This window comes from Astatotilapia calliptera, chromosome 16, assembly GCF_964374335.1.
Source record: "Astatotilapia calliptera chromosome 16, fAstCal68.1, whole genome shotgun sequence".
In the NCBI taxonomy this organism is placed as follows: domain Eukaryota; kingdom Metazoa; phylum Chordata; class Actinopteri; order Cichliformes; family Cichlidae; genus Astatotilapia; species Astatotilapia calliptera.
The window spans coordinates 7,915,991-7,936,662 of record NC_137437.1 but is presented as its reverse complement, the minus strand read 5'-3'; the positions used below and the strand labels follow the sequence as shown (position 1 = coordinate 7,936,662).

At 42.2% G+C, this 20,672-nt stretch overlaps 2 protein-coding genes across 2 annotated transcripts; one reads left to right on the top strand and one right to left on the bottom strand.

The window, feature by feature from the left end:
• Positions 1-1,056: 1,056 nt before the first annotated feature.
• On the top strand, positions 1,057-14,707 carry lcp1 (lymphocyte cytosolic protein 1 (L-plastin)). The gene is made up of 16 exons (XM_026144780.2): positions 1,057-1,202; positions 6,940-7,035; positions 7,951-8,099; positions 8,221-8,344; positions 9,047-9,179; positions 9,572-9,653; positions 9,769-9,934; positions 10,168-10,310; positions 10,693-10,788; positions 11,349-11,544; positions 11,729-11,807; positions 11,925-12,039; positions 12,560-12,693; positions 12,938-13,058; positions 13,455-13,579; positions 13,682-14,707. Exons 2-16 carry the CDS (start codon positions 6,972-6,974, stop codon positions 13,809-13,811), a joined length of 1,857 nt encoding a protein of 618 aa, XP_026000565.1. The 5' UTR covers positions 1,057-1,202; positions 6,940-6,971; the 3' UTR covers positions 13,812-14,707.
• Positions 14,708-15,387: 680 nt separating this feature from the next.
• cnot11 (CCR4-NOT transcription complex, subunit 11) lies at positions 15,388-20,299 on the bottom strand. Its single transcript, XM_026144782.2, has 7 exons — positions 19,560-20,299; positions 18,870-19,034; positions 18,517-18,669; positions 17,684-17,886; positions 16,738-16,940; positions 16,224-16,320; positions 15,388-15,881 (listed from the first exon to the last, which is right to left on the bottom strand). Exons 1-7 carry the CDS (start codon positions 19,876-19,878, stop codon positions 15,684-15,686), a joined length of 1,338 nt encoding a protein of 445 aa, XP_026000567.1. The 5' UTR covers positions 19,879-20,299; the 3' UTR covers positions 15,388-15,683.
• Between the last annotated feature and the right edge of the window lie 373 nt (positions 20,300-20,672).

The window sequence follows — 20,672 nt, the reverse complement described above, 5'->3', positions numbered from 1 at the left end:
TTGGGTTTCTCCAACTACAGTGCTGTGCTTTATGGTCAAACATCTTCACTTTGGTCTCATCTATCCAAAGGACATTGTTCCAGATGTCTTTGTGGTTTGTGCTGAGATGTACTTTTTAGAGAGCTGAGACTCTCTCCTGGCAAACCTTCCAAACAAGTCATATTTGTTCAGTCTTTTTCTAATTGTGCCATCATGAACTTTAACATTAGCTTGCTAGCTGCAGTCTTTAAAGTCTGACATTGTTTTTTGTTGTGTATTTTTGCAGGTTCTCTGAGAATTGCACAGTCTGACTTTGGAGGGAATTTGCTGGAACTTTGGGAAGGTTGATGCACTGTGCTGACACACCCCTGCACTTAACTACTCCAGACCTGCAAACTGCCACAACCTCTGCTTTTTAGAGGTGCTCACACTTTTTGATCGTCGTTTAATTAACTGCACTTGATACTTACCCTCTTAGTTTCTATGGAAGCATTAATGCCACACTTAGTTTTTTACAGGTGGGCATGAAAATATTCTTTTTCACAGCACAGCTGTAGTTTACCTAACTGTTCCTCCGTGCATGGCTCTCTGTAACTCCAGCTCTCTGTTAGTAGTCTTTCTCTACTTTTTGTCTTTACCTGCCTCTCAGCTTCCCTCCTTGCTTTATCTAACAACAACAACAACACTAACAACCACAATTATATCCAAATAAAAATGAAACTGCAGATTAAATAAGTAGATACTAAATGATATAAGGTGACGGAGAAAAACTACTTGCCCACATTTCTTCAGTATTGATTCATCTATTGAATTTGTTTCTTTTAACTAACACCTTCTTTTTGATGTCACAATGTTTTAAATGATACCACTGGAGTCCTGCGACACCTAAACGTCCACGGCGACTGCTCAAAAACTGTAAAAGAAGCTTCAAACCTTTAGCGGTGGGGGGTCACCTTGACTTGTAGCCACCGCGCATTGCCATATAAAGACAAAAAACGCCTTTCATTCCTGTTTCTAGTTTCAAGTGTTGCATGTCACTTCCTTCCTCTTAGATTTGAATAGATGCGTCGTTGCCCTGCTTTCGGTCCCAACTCAGTGCGCTGTCTGAAAAGCAGTGAGCGGCACAGCAGCCAGAAGAACCGACTGAGGACGAAAGAGATAAAGACAGACGACAAGTGTAACCCTCCGAGCCCAGAGATCAGCTTCCTCACTACGTCTCTCAGGTAAAGAAGGTAGAGGGCAGGTGGCTTCTAATCCACGTAGGTATTTCCTGAAGGCGTAACTGCAGGGTGAGAAAAAGACTCAGATTTTTCTTTTTAATATTTAATAGATATTAAATATTAAAAGATAGAGAGAGAGAGCAAGAAAGACCGAGAGATAAAGGACATCTCTGCAGGACATCTTTGTAATGATGTATTATCGCATATATAGCTGCATAGCCATTGATTTTAGTACTGAAGCTGGATCTTTCTTGACTGCAGCTCAGTTTTGCTGCTGTATTCATTAAAGCCTGCCCTGCTTTAGAAACCAACAGCACAAAACTCCAAACCTTGTTTGCTCCAAACCTAAACGCCTTGTTTACAGCGTGCATGTTGCCTTTAATCATTTAACACCTGCCACACATAAATTAAACAATAAGAGCAGTTAGAAGCAGAGTGAGGCCTGCATGGGGGAGAGGAACAGTGCAGAGAGCTGAAAAAGGAAGTTTGCGGTTTTCAAACTTCAACTGCAAAAAAATCCCTTTAAGGTAGCAATGGGTGGGCAGAAATCTAGAGATCATCTCAGGACAAGCGATTAATACTTTATGATTGGAGAAGATGCTAAGCTGTGGATACAGTTAACTCAGAGCCGCTTGGACGATGCGCACTAAGAGATGAGATCGGGGCCATGATGCTTTGAGACGGCCCTCTTTCTTTGTGCTTTTTTCAGCTTTTTAAAGTACTTGTACTCATGTTTACCAAATAATAATACTTCTGCTACACTACTTTGCTATTTGATTTTACTTGTCAATCATGCAATATTCTGATGAAACAGGATGCTTGCCAACAGATGAAGCAACACGTGCACATTCAGTGCAGGAAATTGTTGACGCTTGCTAGTGTTGCATGTTTTAGATCGTGCCGCTGCAGGCCATTAAGAGGCCGAATGGAAATGAGGAGAAACATAGGTGTAAAAGCGTTTCCTGTGGTGTGAGGCTTTGTTAAACAAATGACAGCATGCACGAAGCATGGGATATGCGATGCTGCGGTGAGGAAACATACCGCCCTCGCTTTAACACATAGAACACACTAAAATGGCCTGTTTGCATCATGTTTTCCCCCCACGCTTTTCTCTGTAATGACGCCAGCTCACCATAGCAGCGTGCAGAGCTTTGGTGGCATGTTCTCCGATTATTTTCAAAGTGGAAGGTGGAAATCTTTACAGTTAGATTGTTTTAATATCAGGTGGCGCAGTGGTGCAGGGTCACCTCACAGCAGAAGAACTGGTACAAATCCCAGCTGGGGCCTCTCAGCGTGGAGCTTGCACGTTCTCCTCATGTCTGCGTGGGTTCGTTTTGGGTTCAGAGACGTGCATATTGGGGTGTAGGTGTGAATGTGAGCGTGGTTGTCTGATTGCTTCTGACAGGCTGACAGGCTGATGACTTGGCTAGTGCATGCCCCGCCTCTCGCTGGGGACATATTTAGTAATCCTAAATCATCAAAGCTTCAGCAACACTTCACTATTTTAACTATGTTAGAAATTACACTAAGAGATTTCAGACACAACATTCATGTGTAAGTAACTTTAGATTTTAATATTTTTGTTGTTGTTGTTTTATTATAAATGCTGTTTAGTCCAGGTGTTAGCCAGAGTCAAGATACAAAGCAGTGCTGGGAAAAGGTGAAATACACACAGACTCATGACCCATGTACATGAGAAAGTTAAACCATGTGAACCGTAAACCCTGTTTTTAAGGCGGTTAAAGTTTTCAGAAGGAAAACAATATTAGCAACAAAAGGAGAACTCATGCATGCAGATGCTAAATCAGAAATAGTTGATCTAAAAAATCTCTAAAAATAAAACTGTGAAAAGAAACTTGCCACAGAGATAGTTTGAGGCAGATCATGGAAGAGCATCAGTGCAGAAGAGCTCAGCGACACTTTGCACCATAAAGGCCAGACTGAGTCATTTCATTTCCATGACCCATTGCAAGACTTTTAGCACATTAAAAGTGTTAAGACCCGTACTTTTGCTGAGCGGAGTTTCATTTCTGCTTCTGACTTCTGGCTGCTGTCTAACAGGCCGCTTGATTTTCAGTGGCTCAAAGCTAATTCTCGTACCTAAAAGATATGAAAAGCTTACATGTGTGCGCATGGTGAATTTGGCTCCAAAATCAAAATAAGAGTGCCAGAGCAGACATACTAGCAGCAGCTAATGTTTGCCAGTGGTTGAGTCTTGCGTTTGTCATTCACCCACGCTCGAAAAAAAGAAAAAGAATCTGCCCAAATTTAATAGTATAAATAATCTAACAGTATAAAGCCCTTATAAGGCCCTTTTTGGGTGCTTGTGGCACATTTATCCAACTATGTTGTTTATCTTTGTATATCTTAGACTGCACTATTTTTTATCCTTTATCATGCTGCTGTAACATCTATGTAAGTATCTATAGATCTATCTATTGCTGACTTCAGGCTGTGTTTATTGCTAACTAATTTAATTACATGTAAGTTTCCCAAATAATTTAGTTACACGAGTAAATGTGAAATGTTACATTTAATGGAATCTGCCCAAATGAAATTTACTTGATTGGTACAAATGCAGTTTACACCAGGCACATTTTCCTTAATCATGAATTATTTGAATAAATTAACCTTATATTTCAGTTGCATTGTTCTCATATTTATTGTTTCATGTTCATTGCGGGCGAGGAATCTTTTTATTAGTGTATCTGAGTGCCTTGCTTCCAAGTCCAAAGGGCTGCTACAGAAAGGAGCTAATCATCTCCTACACCTATTCTCACTCTTTACAAACAATTAAACAAAACCCAGTCCGGCCCTCCATGAAGGACATTTCACTGTTGCCCACTTGAGGCTGAGAAACATTTACTGTAACCTGCACAGTTCAATCCAAATGATTCATACATCTGTAACCTGTCATCTCTATGGATCTGATCCACAAATGTGCATCATTAAGTCTTTCTTTATTTTTTTTCTTCACTTGTAGCTCAGTGGGGTTAGCTTTAGCGGTTTTAGCATTCATGGGGAAAAAGAAAGGAGAAGAAGTTTGGGTGTTTTTACACATTTACATATTCTGACTCATACCAATATTAGCTGCGTCTTTATTTATCCTATCTTGGATAGATCACCTGGAATCAGCTAACTTTACTCTTTTTAAGGCAGCTTTCTTTTGATTGGCTGCCCCTCATTAACATTGGTATAACAGGTAATTTTACAACAGTCATTTTAAACAAAGTATTTCGTCATTACCTTACAGCTGTCTGCAATCAGTTACTTATCTTTCATCAGTATCCTTCAATTGCATAACATGGAAACGCAGGCTGAGACACTTCTCTTTATACTGCGACACCATCTAATAAATCGATATGCATTTTACAGCAATTTGCCTTTTCTTATCATCCCTTACATCAGGTTGCTTTTCATCCAACAATTTCATTAATAAAGTCATAAATTTTAAAGTCATCATCAAACCGTCTTCCCTGTAAATCTGTTGTACCCCCGTTCCTCCTTTTGTCTTAAATGTTACTTTGTGTTTCTCTTCACATTCGACTGCCAAAAAAGGATCTGAAGTCGACAAATGCTCGGAGTGAATCATGACAGACTGAAATAGAACGTCCTGTGTGTCATGTGATTGGCAGCTACTCAGAACTGCTTCACTCTTCCTTATCTGCTGCTTTTTCCTTTCTAATAAGCAAAAAAGAAACAGGTCATGAACACATGTGGTCATTGTCAACGTGACTGTTTGGCTGCAAAAATCGACAGCGCTCCAGTTAAATCGCGTTCTTTAAAAATGCAACGCATGATAGTGCAAGGAGAATATAATGCAATGATTTCTGTTCATTTAGTCTCTGTGTTGCCTAAGGGACACTGGAAACATTAGGTTTACTCGGTGGCATAAATAGTACATGAATAAATAAATCTGTATCTAGAGTGTTAAACCAAAACTGGCAGAACGGTGAAATAAAGGACCTTCTGTCACATTACAGCATCAGAAGTAAATGTTACAAATAGTCAAAGTTTCCACACTTGCAGTCTGAAGTTTGGCACTGCTCTGCCTCATTTGCGATGTGACCTCAAACTTCCCCACTGAACTGAGATCATCGATCACATCTTCAGTTGCTCAGTTCCTCTCTGTGAATTTCAACTTTTTTGTGAGTAAAGAACATCTAAAGGAGTAAAACCTGACTGTGTTGTTGCGTCCAAGAAGCTGTTTTAGACAGAGGCTGAAAGGCTGAGGTTGATGGGCTCCCAGCAGTCCTCAGAACTAAAACTTCTACATCCAAGGAGCAAAATGTGCCTTCAGCAGCTGAGAGTCAGCTTACACATAAAACATCATTAGCTCTACTGCAGCATTTTTGCATGCAACAACATGATGTGAGAGTTTCTGTTTGCTGATCTCTGTCTCCAGTTCCTGGTGGATGTTTGTCCCCAAATGAAAGCTAGACAGAGTTTGAACATGCCATCGATCCATCCATCTCTTGATCTCTTCATCAGCTCTCAAAAACTAAATAAATTAGTTTAATTCTTCTTAATTTAATCACTAGCTTAAATTGTGGTTCATCGTTTATCACAGATTCAAACAGGGTAACGTCGTCTTTGACTATAAATCAAATCAGTAATGATAACACCCAGAAATGTAAATTCTCAGACAGCTGCAGCTTTGGTTGCTGTGGTCTCTGAGCTAATTCTCTTTGGCTCTAAACTGCAATCATCTGAATTTTCTGTTACATCACAAATCTTTTAGCATAAGAACCTCTTTTGATGCCCAGTAGTAGGGGTGATGGCTCCGCCCACTGATTGCCTAGCAGCAGAGAAAATACCGTCAAAATGAGACGACCCTAATCCATTTGATTTATGTCCAAACAACATAAACAGTCATCAAGCTAGACTAACAGAGATGCATAGAGCGATTCCTTGATTTACTGAAGCGATGGTAGCTGCTGCTAAACCAGTGGCTACACTCAGTACCTCAAAAGATTCTCAGCAATTAAAAAGTACCACCCCATAGAGTGAGACTTGTTGTTGTTGCACAGCTTTGGGTAGACCCTTTATTTATTGCATGGGTTGTTAGAGGGACCGTGTTTCTAGAAATGTTCTTCAGAGACGTCCACACAGGAAGAGACCAGCAGTGTTGTGTCGACTGGAGACTGCAGGGTGTCAGGGATACAGAGTGAAACAAAAATAGGCCGTTTCCAAGTTCAGCTTCAAGGTGAGCAGCTGATGCAACCACCAATGAGAGCAAAGGATACTTTTGATTGACATATGATGAGGTGGTAATTACAAAACTGGAGGCTTGAATGTCGACTAGACAACCGCCATCTACAAATGCAGACGCAGCGTAATGTGAATGAAAAGATTCTGGTTACTAAACAGGGTTTTTGTGAACCAGAGCATCACTGTGCTGTTTCCTCTTTTGGCAAAGAATTTGTGTGTACTTGCGACTTGACTGTGGGTGGTTAAAGGTTACCTGGGGGACCTCAGAGTGCTCTGATCTTATTACACACGCAGCAGTAATGAACAGAGAGGCTTTTGTCTGTCAGGCAGGAAGTGAAGCACAAGCAGGAAGTTTTACACTGGCAGAAGTGAGAACTGAGCAGTTTGCTTCACAGTAGAAAATCAGGATACCATCTTTGAATTTCCTCTTTCTTTCTCCACCACATGGTCCCTGCTTACATGCTCCTCAGTGCTGACAGGCTTTGACTTTTAAATTTAAGGATGTCTTGTGTTTTTTCTCTTGTGCCAGTTTCAGGTTCCTCTACTGATTCACGCTTCAACATGGCCGCCCCACCGATCACTGCAGAGGAGCTGGAGGATCTTAGAGAAGCGTTCACTAAAATTGGTAAGATAGATCAGAATCAGAAAGACTTTATTTATCCCCAAGGTGCAATTAACAAACAACAGAGCAGCATAACGTTGAAGATAAGGACAATAAGAACAGGCAATAAGAGTGAAATAATAAATACACAGAATATACAGTATATACAGTTTTAAAATCACAGTTTTAAAATTAAAGTGACTAAAAGTCTGATGTTCAGAGGATCTCTGAAGGTGTGCTCAAAAGATGTAAGACTTTGACTCTGTTAGTGTGTTTAAAATGTCCTGGGTGAGTGGGAAAAGTCAGACTTGGCTGTCTTTTGATAGTTCTTTCCTCTAATAGTATTTTTCTTTCTTCTCATGACAAAGATTTGATCATTCCAAATTTCATACAGTTACCATTCAAATAAATACAAATGCCATGTAAGGAAGAGATCCCTAAGAAGACACAGCAACAGGTTAAACTAATATCATTTTGAATATTTGAGTAAGGATGATGTGTAATCTCAGCAGCCTGTGCAGCCACAGAGATGAGAAGGAAGTTACACACCGGACATGAAGTTAGATAATGAAACAATACCTATGACTAATATTTCAGGCCGGACATTGTGTTAGAGAGTAGTGTGCAATCTGCGCCGTTAGCAGAGTGAATAGAGCAGAGTAGAGTAGCTTTGCATGATGACTTTAGCTTCACTCCATCTTTCTTCTGATTGGTTGGAGTTGAAGAGGAGATGATTTGGGCGCACAGAAGCTCCACCCACCCGCTGTGTGCCTGAGATGACCATATTAAGGATATCCACCTGACATCATACAGAGCTGTGCCTGAGCCATTCAGAGCGGCTCACATGAGTTCCTTTACTGTCTTCATTGTATGAGACTTTATAGGGAAAGTTTAATGGACCCTCTTTAAAGTTGTGCTTTCCCCTCCATCCTCCTCCAGATGTGGACAATGACGGCATTATCAGCAAGGATGAGCTTGATGCTGTCCTCAAGGCCGCCAACCTTTCACTGCCGGGCTACAGAGTCAGAGAGATGATCCAGGAGCTGAGCAAGAGCAGCGAAGAGCTCAACTTTGATAAGTTTACTGAAGTGAGTTTACTGTAGAATGATCAGACAAATACACAGTGCAGACATAGTGTGTTGATCACTCACTTCATGCATACTGCATAAATGATTATTTCTCACCTTTCTTTCTTGTTCCCATCTCCAGATTGTCCATGGACTAAAGAGTGCAGAGGTTGCAAAGACCTTCAAGAAAGCAATCACCAAGAAGGAGGGCATCTGTAATGTGGCAGGAACCTCAGAGCAGACTGGCACTCAGCACTCTTACTCAGGTCAGCACACACACAGTCGTGTTTTCATATCTTAGTAGGGCCATCAAATTGATATCACGCTTTCTCTCTAGCCGCTTACCCTAACCATCAAAAATGAGTGCCTAACCCTAACCCTTAGCCTAAACCTAACCATAACCTAACTGTAAGCCTGACACTAAAACCACATTTTGAGTCTCAAAAATGCCTTCAACCTTGTGGGGACAGGCATTTTGACTCCATAAGGTCTGTTGGTTCCCGTAAGCATAGTAACATTCTCATTTTTGGTCCCCACAAAGATATGGAAACACACACACACCCAAACCATCTGAATACATTAGACATTACTGGAGAGTTTTCATATCAATAGTTCACTTGATTTGATGCCAACCAAGCTTAAAAGTGTTTATGTAAACAATAAAACAAACCTATTATTCAATATGAGATGCTAACCTGTGTGAATGAAATGCATCAGGATAAATGAGGCCACCGATAGAAAATTCAAATAGTCTGAGTCAGTAAAAAGTACATCTGTTGTTATATGTGTGCATTGTTGAACTTGCCTCAGGAAATCATCTGAATGAATCAGACACCAAAGTCTGACACACATATGTTTATAAAAAGAAACAAAAAAAACCAAACAATCAGTTTTGTTAATATTTTGCACGTGGTCGACGCAGATGATCATCCAGCTGCTCACTTTAATTTGCTTTTTTTGTTCTGCAGAGGAGGAAAAGGTAGCCTTTGTGAACTGGATCAATAAAGCTCTGGAGAAGGATCCAGACTGCAAACATGTTCTGCCCATGGATCCTAACACCAACGACCTGTTCACCGCCATGGGAGATGGGATCGTTCTCTGGTACGTTATCTTTCACAGGAACAACAGCTGACTTCCTGAAAACTTAAATCACGGTTTTACATACAGGGGTTGACCCAGTTTGCATAATTTTTTACAGACGTGCTTGGGTTGGATATTACTTCAGTTTTAAATAGCTATAATAACTTTACTGGTTGGTTATAAACTGAAAATTTGAGCAAATTTAAAAGTTTAAATGAGAAATCCAACTCCAAAAAAGAAGACAACTGTGATACTGTGTAATAATTTTTAGATCTCTTAAATGTACTGTACTTCTTTGCTGAGATATCTTAGCTTCAGGGACATTTAAAAAAAAGCCTTTATCAGTTCTACTTTCGAATTGGGGAAAGAAAACAGTTCCGTTATCAATCTGGATGTTTTTCCTCTCTTGTTAGTAAAATGATCAACCTGTCTGTAGCCGACACCATCGATGAGAGAACAATCAACAAGAAAAAGCTCACACCCTTCACCATCCAGGTGAGACTCTCCTGGATTCTGGCAACGCTTTTCATCTCCTTTACCTACCACTGTGCACAATCAGCAGTCTAACAGAGTCTCTGTGCATGGGATATCTTACTGCTTGATCTAACAGGAGAACCTGAACCTGGCCCTGAACTCTGCATCAGCCATTGGCTGCCATGTGGTGAACATTGGAGCTGAGGACCTGAAGGAGGGCAGGCAGCACCTGGTCCTGGGTCTGCTGTGGCAGGTCATCAAGATCGGGCTGTTCGCTGACATTGAGCTCAGCAGGAATGAAGGTGCGTGTGTTTCTCATTTAGAATACAATGAAAGCTAAAAACAGACTAAAAAATGACCACAGATGTTAAAAAAATACTTTGGAAGTGATATTATTTACTTGCTGAGAATCAGATTCATGTATTCAAGACAAAAGTAAAACCAAAGCCACCAGCTACTTTTCAGTTGCTTACCAGCTAATCTATACTCACTCCATGCACATGAGGATGTTTTTAATGAAAACACATGCCTGCAGCTCTGATCGCTCTGCTGCGGGATGGAGAGAGTCTTGAGGATCTGATGAAACTTTCCCCCGAGGAGCTGCTGTTGCGTTGGGCCAACTATCACCTGGAGGAGGCGGGCTGTGGCAAGATCAACAACTTCAACAACGACATCAAGGTGATCACACACACACACACACACACACACACACACACACACACACACACACACACACACACACACACACACACACACACCTGGGCCATGTGTATAATGCATAAGCAGTCTCAGGCCCAGAAACACAAGCTGGGTTTAAACAACATCAGCAAAAGTAAGTCTAACTCTGTGTTCTCAGAGTCCCGCAGACCAAACGGAGAAAAGAACTGGAGTAGCCGAGTTGTGATCACTTTTATTCTTAAACGAAAGTAAAATCAGCCAACATCAATTTTTCATCGATACCGTACTACAGACAGACTCACATTAAAGACCTTTTCTTCTCTACAGTGTGAAGTTTTTGTTTGGCTGCTAGAAGGTAACCTTTCCAAACTGTTTGTTCCAGGATTCGAAGGCGTACTACAACCTGCTGAACCAGGTGGCACCCAAAGGAGACGAAGAGGGAATTCCCCCCATTGCCGTTGACATGTCAGGACTCAGGGTAAGACACCCGAGCATGCATCTGATAGCCATAGTGACCATTTATAGGACTAGTTCTGATATGGTTTCCGAAAGAGACTCAGGCGCAGGCCAGGGTATTCCTTTAAGTGAAGAACAGTGCATTTATTCACAGTGAACACAATCACCAAGTGGCTATATACAACGTGCAGGGGAAACGGGTCCGGGTCGCCAGGGTCCGTGGGAAACAGGGTTAGGGGGAAGGGTGCTCCACACTTTCTGTACAAAAGCTCCTCCTCAGTCACTCCTCTCAGAATCTGGTTCCAAAAACGATCTAAACACAAAAGGTCGGGTTAGCGGGATAATAACAAAGGGCTTTCAAGATACAGGTTGGCAGATACACAAGTTTGACTGACGCTGATCGCTCAACGATCCAGCGAAGACTAGTGCAGACTCGCCATCTTAAGTAGTGCAGTAATCAGCTGGGATCAGCGGCCGGTGCGGTGATGAGAGCAGGTGTGTGGGCCAGCAGCTTATTTTGAGTGCAGGAAACTCTGATTTGGTTCTCACATTCTAATGTCGCCCTTGCTGCTCGCTCTGCAGGAGAAAGACGACCTGAAGCGAGCGGAGCTCATGCTGGACCAGGCCGACCGGCTCGGGTGCAGACAGTTCGTTATGCCCACAGATGTCGTCCGCGGCAACCCTAAACTCAACTTGGCTTTTGTTGCCAATCTGTTTAACAAATACCCGGCTCTGAAGAAGCCAGAGAACCAGGACATCGACTGGAGCTCCATCGAAGGTAATGTAAATGGTAAATGGTAAATGGACTGGTTCTTATATAGCGCTTTTCTACTCTTTCTGAGCACTCAAAGCGGGCTTAATTCATATGTGAGAGATTCCCAACTTTCCCGATCTCTGTGCCCTAGTTTTCCTGCCATGGATGTTTAATAGCAGACTTTTTTTGTTTGTTTGTTTGTTTCCAGGTGAAACCAGAGAGGAGCGCACCTTCAGGAACTGGATGAACTCACTGGGAGTCAACCCTCGTGTCAACCATCTCTACGCGTAAGACACCTCACCGGTCTTCCTCTGTCCTTCTTTGACATGCAGCATGTTGAGAATATGAACACATTCTCCAGATTACAACAGCAAAGCAGCGTGATGTGTTTGTTTGTGCTGCAGAGACATCGACGACGCCTTGGTGATCTTCCAGCTGTACGAGAAGATCAAAGTACCAGTGGACTGGGACAGAGTCAACAAACCTCCCTACCCTAAACTGAGCAGCAACATGAAGAAGGTACAAAAGCTCAACACAGTTCAAGTCACACACGATGGCTCTTTCTGTGTCAGTTCTTCAAAGGACTCTCATCTCACTCTTCAAGGGGAAAGACATCCATTTATGATGGATATGAAAACCCCCCAAAACATTTTCATTAAATTTGACACTGTGCACCAAATCCACGTTGCCTTTTCTAGAAAGCTCAAATTTCCATTCATATTATATGCAAAATTTGCAGTGATGTTCGCTCTCCTGATCCCACTATGAATTCTTGAAATATTTCTGTATTCATTCACAGCAGCCAATGATTGGAATGAAAACATCTTTCACAAACAATTTTTTTTTGTTATGTGTCGTAATGACGTTTGTCATTACGACACATACTATGCATGTTGTAATGACACATTACACATATCTGTGAAAGGATTCACCTGATCTGGCCTGTGTCCAGCTGTAAACAACAGGACATCAAATATTTTAGGGATTTCAAGCATCCACATATCCGTGCTGAACCCGAGCCTTTGTTTGTGCGTTCCAGCTGGAGAACTGTAACTACGCCGTGGAGCTGGGAAAGAAGGAGGCCAAGTTCTCTCTGGTCGGCATTGCGGGTCAGGATCTGAACGAAGGGAATCGAACCCTCACCCTCGCTCTGCTCTGGCAGCTCATGAGGAGGTAAAACCTCACTTCACTCACCTCTCACATCTCTTTGGTCTCATCTTCTTGTTTTGATTGCTCTGATTTGTGAGGGCTGTTGTTCTAACCTGATATGAAATCCGCAGATATTTGAATGGGGGTTTGGCTGTTAAAGAAAGCGTGGTAATGCACTGAAGGGTGTATGGAACCAGAAACTATTTAACTTAGTCTGCTTAGAAATGCCCGATTCAGGAATCTCTAAGCTACCTGTGTGTGCACCCAGGTACACCCTGAATATCTTGGAGGACCTTGGCGATGGGCAAAAGGTGATCGATGAGACCATCGTGTCCTGGGTTAACGACAACCTGACAAGGGCCGGAAAATCCACAATCTCCAGCTTTAAGGTAACACACCTCGACAGTATGGACATGGAAATCCTCCTTAGCCTCCAATTAAATGCTCCAGTGTCAAAGTTTTGATTACATCACTTCCTGTGCACAGATTTATCACGGCTTTAAAGGGAACCTATTCTACTTTTTTCCAGCTCCAGATCTTTATTGCTGAACTTCGCTAGAGTTGCTTTGCATGCTTTGTGGTTCAGAATAATCCAAGTTTATGTTACACTGGGCCTTGATGAAACTGCTTAACAGGTTATCCTCTGTGTGAAACAAGAACAAAAACCCAACAGGGAGTTTTTGGTTACACTCTGGATGGCAACCAGGCTCATAGCAGTGTAGTTTCACATCTGTAACACTAAACAATGAGAGATTTACATTAACTCTGCTGTTGTTGTTGGTTAGGACCGGTCCATCAGCACCAGCATGCCGGTTCTTGACCTGATTGATACCATCCAGCCTGGATCCATCCGGTACGACCTGCTGAAGACCGAAGACCTGACTGACGAGGAGAAACTCAACAACGCAAAGTGCGTACAGCTCTTCTTACAGCTTCTTATCACTTAACAGTTCAGAAATGTCTCTGCATCGCCAGCAGCAGGAATTTAATCCAACAATTACTGTGTCTTTAGGTACGCCATCTCCATGTCCAGGAAGATTGGCGCCCGGGTGTATGCGCTCCCCGAGGACTTGGTGGAAGTCAAGCCTAAGATGGTGATGACGGTGTTCGCCTGCCTCATGGCTCGTGGCCTGAGGGCCTAAAACCACAATCACTTCCTGTCTGTGAAGAGGGGACCTCTAAGGCTAGCAGCCAAAGGAAATGAGTTGCTAATGCAGAGGCTCCACTCACAAGTTGTGGCTTTAGACTGTAACTTTTTAATGACCAGAAATATTGGATTTATGATGGCAATACGGCTGTGGGACACATTTTGTAACATCTGCTGGTGATTGATGTCTTTCACTCATGTTTCTCTTAAATGTACAATAGAAAACTGTTTTATTCAAACCCAAGAAGCTGAAATAATCCCAAGGGTCAAGTTAAACCTCACCTAAAGAGTTGCTTTAAAATCACACAGGTCACAGGTGTGACTTTAAATTAGTTTTTACATGAAAATGTGAATATTAGAAAAAGGATTTGTACCAGTCTTGATTTTCAAAGTGTTTAAGTCAGCTACAAAGATTTCTACCTCCAGCAAATAAACTAAGGGGAAAAAGTTCAAAGTGTTTCACTGCAGACTTTTAGCTTCAGTGTCTGTTACAGTAGCTGATCCACAACTCACAGAAGAGGACAAGTAAACAGGTACAACCAGGAAACAAGCACAAAAATGGTCTGCTAAAAAAAAGAAAGGTTTTGAAGGCAGCTGATTGGAGATTAAATGTCCATCTTCGTTGCTGTATTAATTTTCCACTTTTCCTCAATCTTTTAACTGCGAACATTAGCAAAAAAAAAAAAAAATTTCCACTAAGACTTAGCCGGAGCATACATACAATCCACATTATATCACAAAGAGTTTTATTTTCTATGCAGAGCTGCAACATTTCCCATTTCATTTTTTAAATTTCTGTGAAACCACAAGTGATCAGTGTAACACAGCCATCTGATTACAAATCAAAATGTTTATATGTGATGTTTGCAAGCAATAAAGCAACAATTTTTTTATTACTTTTGTTATTTTTCATCCTGACATTTAAGTGGGGTAATCACTAAGATTATATAGATTATATAGTGATGGACACTGTGGGATGCACACCTGGCTCTCACTCAGAAAACAGTTTTGTTTTTCCCTGATCTCAGTGGAAAATGTTACAAGCTCCAACTGCCATTACCCTGACACACTAGTGTTAAGACTTGCTGCTCACCTGGCCGCCCATTCTTCATTACATGACCCACTTTAACTCTTACCTTCATTGAGGCTTTCAGCACTTGTGGTGTGAAATTAATAACTGGCGGTACAGCAATTCCCAAAAATGAACATAAGCAGTAGACCAGTGTGTGATAAATGCTAAAGGAGAACTGCAGCGGTGGGATCAGCCAGCTGTTATCGTGGCTGCTGTTCAGATACATCAGTAAAAGTTGTTTTTAAGCCTTCTTTGGCAGTTAGACTGACACCATGTTCACTCTTAGCTACAACTTAATATTTAACAGATATATTCTTTCTTAAAATGTAGAATATATTTAGAGTCTTTAAACTGTCTACAGGAAATACTGTGTCCGTCTGTATAAAAAGATTTGAGTGTCACAGCCATTCAAGTACTCACCATGGCAGGCAGGCAGGCAGCACAGGGGGATGTGAGTGACAAGAGAAATGTAACAATCCAAAAATACAACTACACCGAGTCAAATAAACGATCTCTTTAATGAAACAAACTCAGGAGGTTTCATTTTCCAAAGGGGAGAGCACTGGGAAAAAAGGAAATGCTGCTGTCCTTCAGGCAGACCTGGACTGTAGAAGATGAGCATATAGAGAAATGACTCAAATTTGAAGGACTTCATAACATATTTACAGTATTTCCTCTGAGCTGCACAGTCTTCTCCTTCTGTGATGTACAGGGACACTACGAGTGTGCATTAGAGCAAACCGTCCTCGTTTAGCCGCTGCTTCAGTCCCGCCCGTGTAGCATCTATGACGAGTATTATTTGGCAGGTTTGGCCTCAGTGGGGTTTTCTCCAGTGTCCAGAGTCTTGAGGAGGCGGAAGAGGCCGGCGGCCTCGCGGATGCGGCTGAACTCGATGCAGAAAGCCTGAACCTCGATGAAGAGGTCCTGAACATTGATAATCTTGTTCCGGATGAGCGACTGCAGGAAGACACAGACCAGACGGACCAGACGATTCTGGAAGAAAGAAAGTGTGATTAATACCTAATAACACCACACAAAGCATGGTCTCCAATTTACTGGAAAACACATTGAACCAGTTCAGAAGATTCTCATTCAGAGTGGGGTGAGCTGTGCGGTACAGCCCTGTCAACAAGTCTGAGCTATAGTCTGTGTCCTCAAGTCATTCTACTGTTTTATTAGTCTGTTATTTAGTACTTATTAGCAGGGGTGTGTGTGTTCAACATACTGACTTTCTGCTCCAAAACTTGAGGAGTTCTTTGTTCTTTTATGGATTTTTTTTTCAAGGATTATGATTAAATATGAAGAAGCATCACTACATTGCGTGTTGTACTCTACCTGCATGTATTTGTCTTTGATTTGCTCACAGGTGGAGATGCAGTTAGAGATGTAGAGGTGGATAAACTCAGGAGGCAAATCCACAGCTGTGGTCAACCTGCGGACAAAAACAAGCCCCAAAGAGTGACATTTCCACTTTTGACAATGAAACTTTTAACACCTCTTAAAACAGACCCAGTTTAGTCAGTCAGCTTCTGAATGAGTCATAGCGTGAGCCGAGTTTAGTTTAGAGACTAGAACTGGGCTTACTGACGAGAGGCCGCTTTACTCGAGTCACACATAGCGCAGATTAAAAAGCAACCAGTGACACAAACCCCACAAAACCTCGAAAATCTTTTGAAGACTGGATTAAAAAACAAACAAAACTTTATTTTTAGTTTGACTTTTCAAACCTCAGCACACTGACATCAGTGTTCTGATCATTGTCCTGGCTTTGGTTGTTTTGTCTTTTTTTTTTTTCAGATCACACATTTGGCCTTTTTCTGTAAGCAGCTCCACGGCTCCGTGCCCCCACCTGTTGACGACCTCCATGGAGTGCAGCGACATGTCCATGTTGACCAGCACTGAGAAATATTCTGTGATCTGGCTGCTCTGCATCAGCTTTAGCAGCATCTCGATGGCCACCAGCGGGTTGTTCTCAACCAGGTCAGGCAGCTTCACCGGAGACAGACCGATGTGGTAAACCAGCTTCGGGTCCTTCTCCAGCTCAGCCAGCAGCTGCAGTGACAGAGCATGCAGGGAGTTACTGACAAGCAAAGATTTACACGCTGCATTTCAAATACACTGAAGGAGGAAAAAACTACAAATGATAAATATATTACCTCTGATAATGTAATAATATTAAAAGTTTAAACCATTACTGGCTCCACATCTGGAAACAAAGATTTTATGCTTTCTCTTGTAAACCCTCTCTTCATAATTCAGGGTCAACGGGGTGCTGGAGCCTAGCCCAGCTGTCCTGGGGTCAGAAGCGAGGTATGCTCTGGACAGATTGCTAGTTCACAGAGCTAATCCTCGGTAACAACAGACTGTATAACGAAGCTCTCTGGGTCTGGGAGTGATGGTAAGACAAAAGATGTTAAGTTTGGATGGTTAATTATAAATAATTACCATCTTGTATAAAGATGCATACTGTCCTCCAGTGTCTGGAGAAACAGAAATAAACTCCCACTATCAATCAGCTGTAAACTACCATTTTTATCCTCTGATTAATCCACATCATTCCATTTTATTCCTGTTGATTTCACATTCTGACTCTTTTCAAACCATGTTTTAATGTCTTGTCTTAATATATTTGTCTTGTGCTTTTCTCCTTTTGTGAAGTAGCAACTTTAACCCTGAAATTCCTCTCTGGGTTTATCTGGTTGCACTCCAAAGGCAGCTGGTGGCAGCACCATAGTTTCAGTTTAAATAGAATTGCAGTGCCTGACTTTAAGAGAAGCATTAAATGGCTGAGCCACCTGTGATTGCTGCTGTGCAGACAGCGGGCTCTTGAAGGCCTTGGACATGATGCGTTTGATCTCCACGCCGGTGCTGTTCTTCACACACATGGAGCGATCCCACTGGATGCTGTGATCTGGCTCGGTGGGGTTCAGCCACGCCAGCTCGTCCTCACACACGTGGAGAGGAGGCGGCGGCCGGATGAACTCAGGGCGGAAGTGACCTGAGGATTAAACAACGATATTGAAACACTTGTGATAATCCTGTTCTGTTTCAGACGTAGCTTTATTCATGGGTGGCGGTCTACTCTAGTAACCATGGCTACATGTGTGCCAGCTTTAAAAGGTGATCTCGTGTTCAGAGAGCCAAGCATTGTGTCTCAGGATATGAACAGCAATGAACTGTAATATTGGGACACCACGGCAGAGAGCTGAAGCTCTGATGCACACACTAGTGAAACTACTCAGGTTCTTGTGTGACCATGCTGCTTCATCTGACTTATGGATGAACATAAGTTGTGCACTTGACAGCTGAAAACCCACAAAACTGCCAGCAAAGCAAAACGTTCACTTGTTTTTCATCTGTGATCTCCTAATTCACACAGCTCCTGACTTGTAAGCTAGAAGTGAATAACCAGCCGAGTGATGAGAAACATGATGATGAGAAACATGATGATGAGAAACATGATGATAAGACATACTCTTTTCATGTTGCTTACACACACACACACACACACACACACACACACACACACACACACACACCTGAGGTGACCTGCTTTTAATGTTCTTGGTTTTCTGCATAACAAAAGCCTTTTTGAAAAATGAACAAACAAATCATCAATAACACTTACTTTCCAGGGGAGGGCGTGGGCCTGTGACCAGAGACTCGATGATCTGGTTGGCCACAGAGCTGTCGAATCCTGAGTTGGATGAGTCTGGGTCTGGATCATTGAGAATGCTTGGGAAACTGGCCTTACTCTGAGTGGGCAACTCTGACTGACGCTCTAAACAACAAAGAGACAGAAACAGTGAATTAAAACATAAAAGAAACAAAGTGCAAAGTAAACAAAGTAATCTCTGCAAAGAGATTAAAGAAGAAAAAAAATTGCCTTTTAAAACAAACCAGTATAAACAAGTGACAGTTTTGACCAGTCACACCTAGTCTTTCAGTCAGTAGATCATTTATGGGTGAGTGGGTACTGACCTGCCAACGCTAGCTGCAACCCGCTGATGTCTACAGACTGGGGCATGTTGCCAACATCCATGCAGGACACCTGTCTGGGTGTCTTTTTGAAGAGATCCCTGGGAGGTGCCAACATCAGTTGGGACAGGAAGAACTTCTCAGGTTGGGTGATGGGAGGCAGGAAGCCTGGACACCAAACACAGGAGACTTCATACACTTCATAATCCCTGATGCCCTCATTCATCATGTTACACAGTCACACTGAGACTGCCAGTGTAACTGGGTGTTGCACTGGCAGCAAGATCTGAGGGCAAATGTTTAACTGAACTGAACAAGTTTGTCTGAAATGAGAAACAGACTGTTTCTCATTTCAGACAAACAGATAGGGACAACATTACATAAGGCTGTGGTCCTTCAAAGCACAATCATGTGCCACAGAGACATCACTCGTTTGTGTCTAGACTCTAGAGTATAAGATGCCAAAAATCTTGATTGGTCATCACTGTTACAACACGAAGACTTAGACTCTTTAAAAAAAAAGCAAAAAAAAAGCACAACCCTCAAATATTGAGTTTAGCTTCAGAGAAAACCTCAACTTTGTATCAAAGCTTATTCGCTGCTGCTATATGTCCTGCTCGTTTAGGCCTGGCTGATTTCTTTCTCGGTGACATAAACAAAGTCAGGAAAAAGCATTTTCACACGGAGACCTACCGGACAGCACCTTCTCCTGTTCCTCTCCGGCAGGTGCGGGGTTCAGCAGGTGCGCGAAAACAGCGGCGAAAGGGTTAGCGGCCAGTGGCTCGGTGCGGTACATCTCCCACAGCAGGTAGAGGGCGATGAGCCGCTGCGAGGAGCTGGGCAGCAGGTCCGGTTGCTGCAGAAGCATCACCAACACCGAGCCGACCCTGAAGTGCTCCGCTTTCCCGAAGTAATGATGAAAGTGAGTGGAGAGGCTTTCGAAGGAGTTGGTGCAAGCCTCTTCCGAGATGATGCTCAGCAGGTTGGACAGTTCCTTCGGAGCGAGTGTCATGGTTTCCTCAACTGAATCTTTCCTGCTTGGGCGGAACCGTTATAAGACTATTTTTTTGTTTGTTTAAATAGCTAATATAGCAAATACAGCATCCTCGCAACGAACCGGGTGCGTTTAATTCATATTTGAAGAGCAAATCTGAAAAGCTACAGAATGAAAATGATCAAACGAGTTGTTAGCAAAAAGTTAGCTTAACTAGCATTGCGGCGCTAACTGACATAAAGCGGCATTTTCACAGTCGAATAATCCGCCCCACAAACTCCACTCTGCCCGGTGCTGAAACTGCATAACAGTCTTACAAAAACTAACAAAACATTAACCGATAGAAACATCCAAGTTTGTCCAGGTGTTTTCACGACTGTTGAGAGTCGGTGACCGACGTATTAGCAGTTTAAATTCACGACAGTACGTCGGTCATACCGAGCTGCATTACGGGTAATGTAGTTTCGTACAGTGGCGTTTCACTTCCCCCTTAAAATAAACTCGTTTAAGTAATCTATAGGAAAGCAGCAATTTTAGACTCGAAAAGCGTGAGGTGTCATCCAATAAAAGTCACTTTAAAAGCTACAGCTGACCATAAAATAGTGGTTTGACTAGATAAAGAGCTTCTTCCTTTACCGATCAGTCCTCGCGTTATCATTTCCGGCGTTTTGTCCTGTCGAAATAAAATGACAATTGTCGATACACTCTTAAAAGTGTTCTTTCATTGCGTTTCTTTTTTACCTTTAAGCAGGTTTGTGAAAAAAAAAAATTATATATATATATATAATTTTTTTTTTAAATATTCTCAGTTC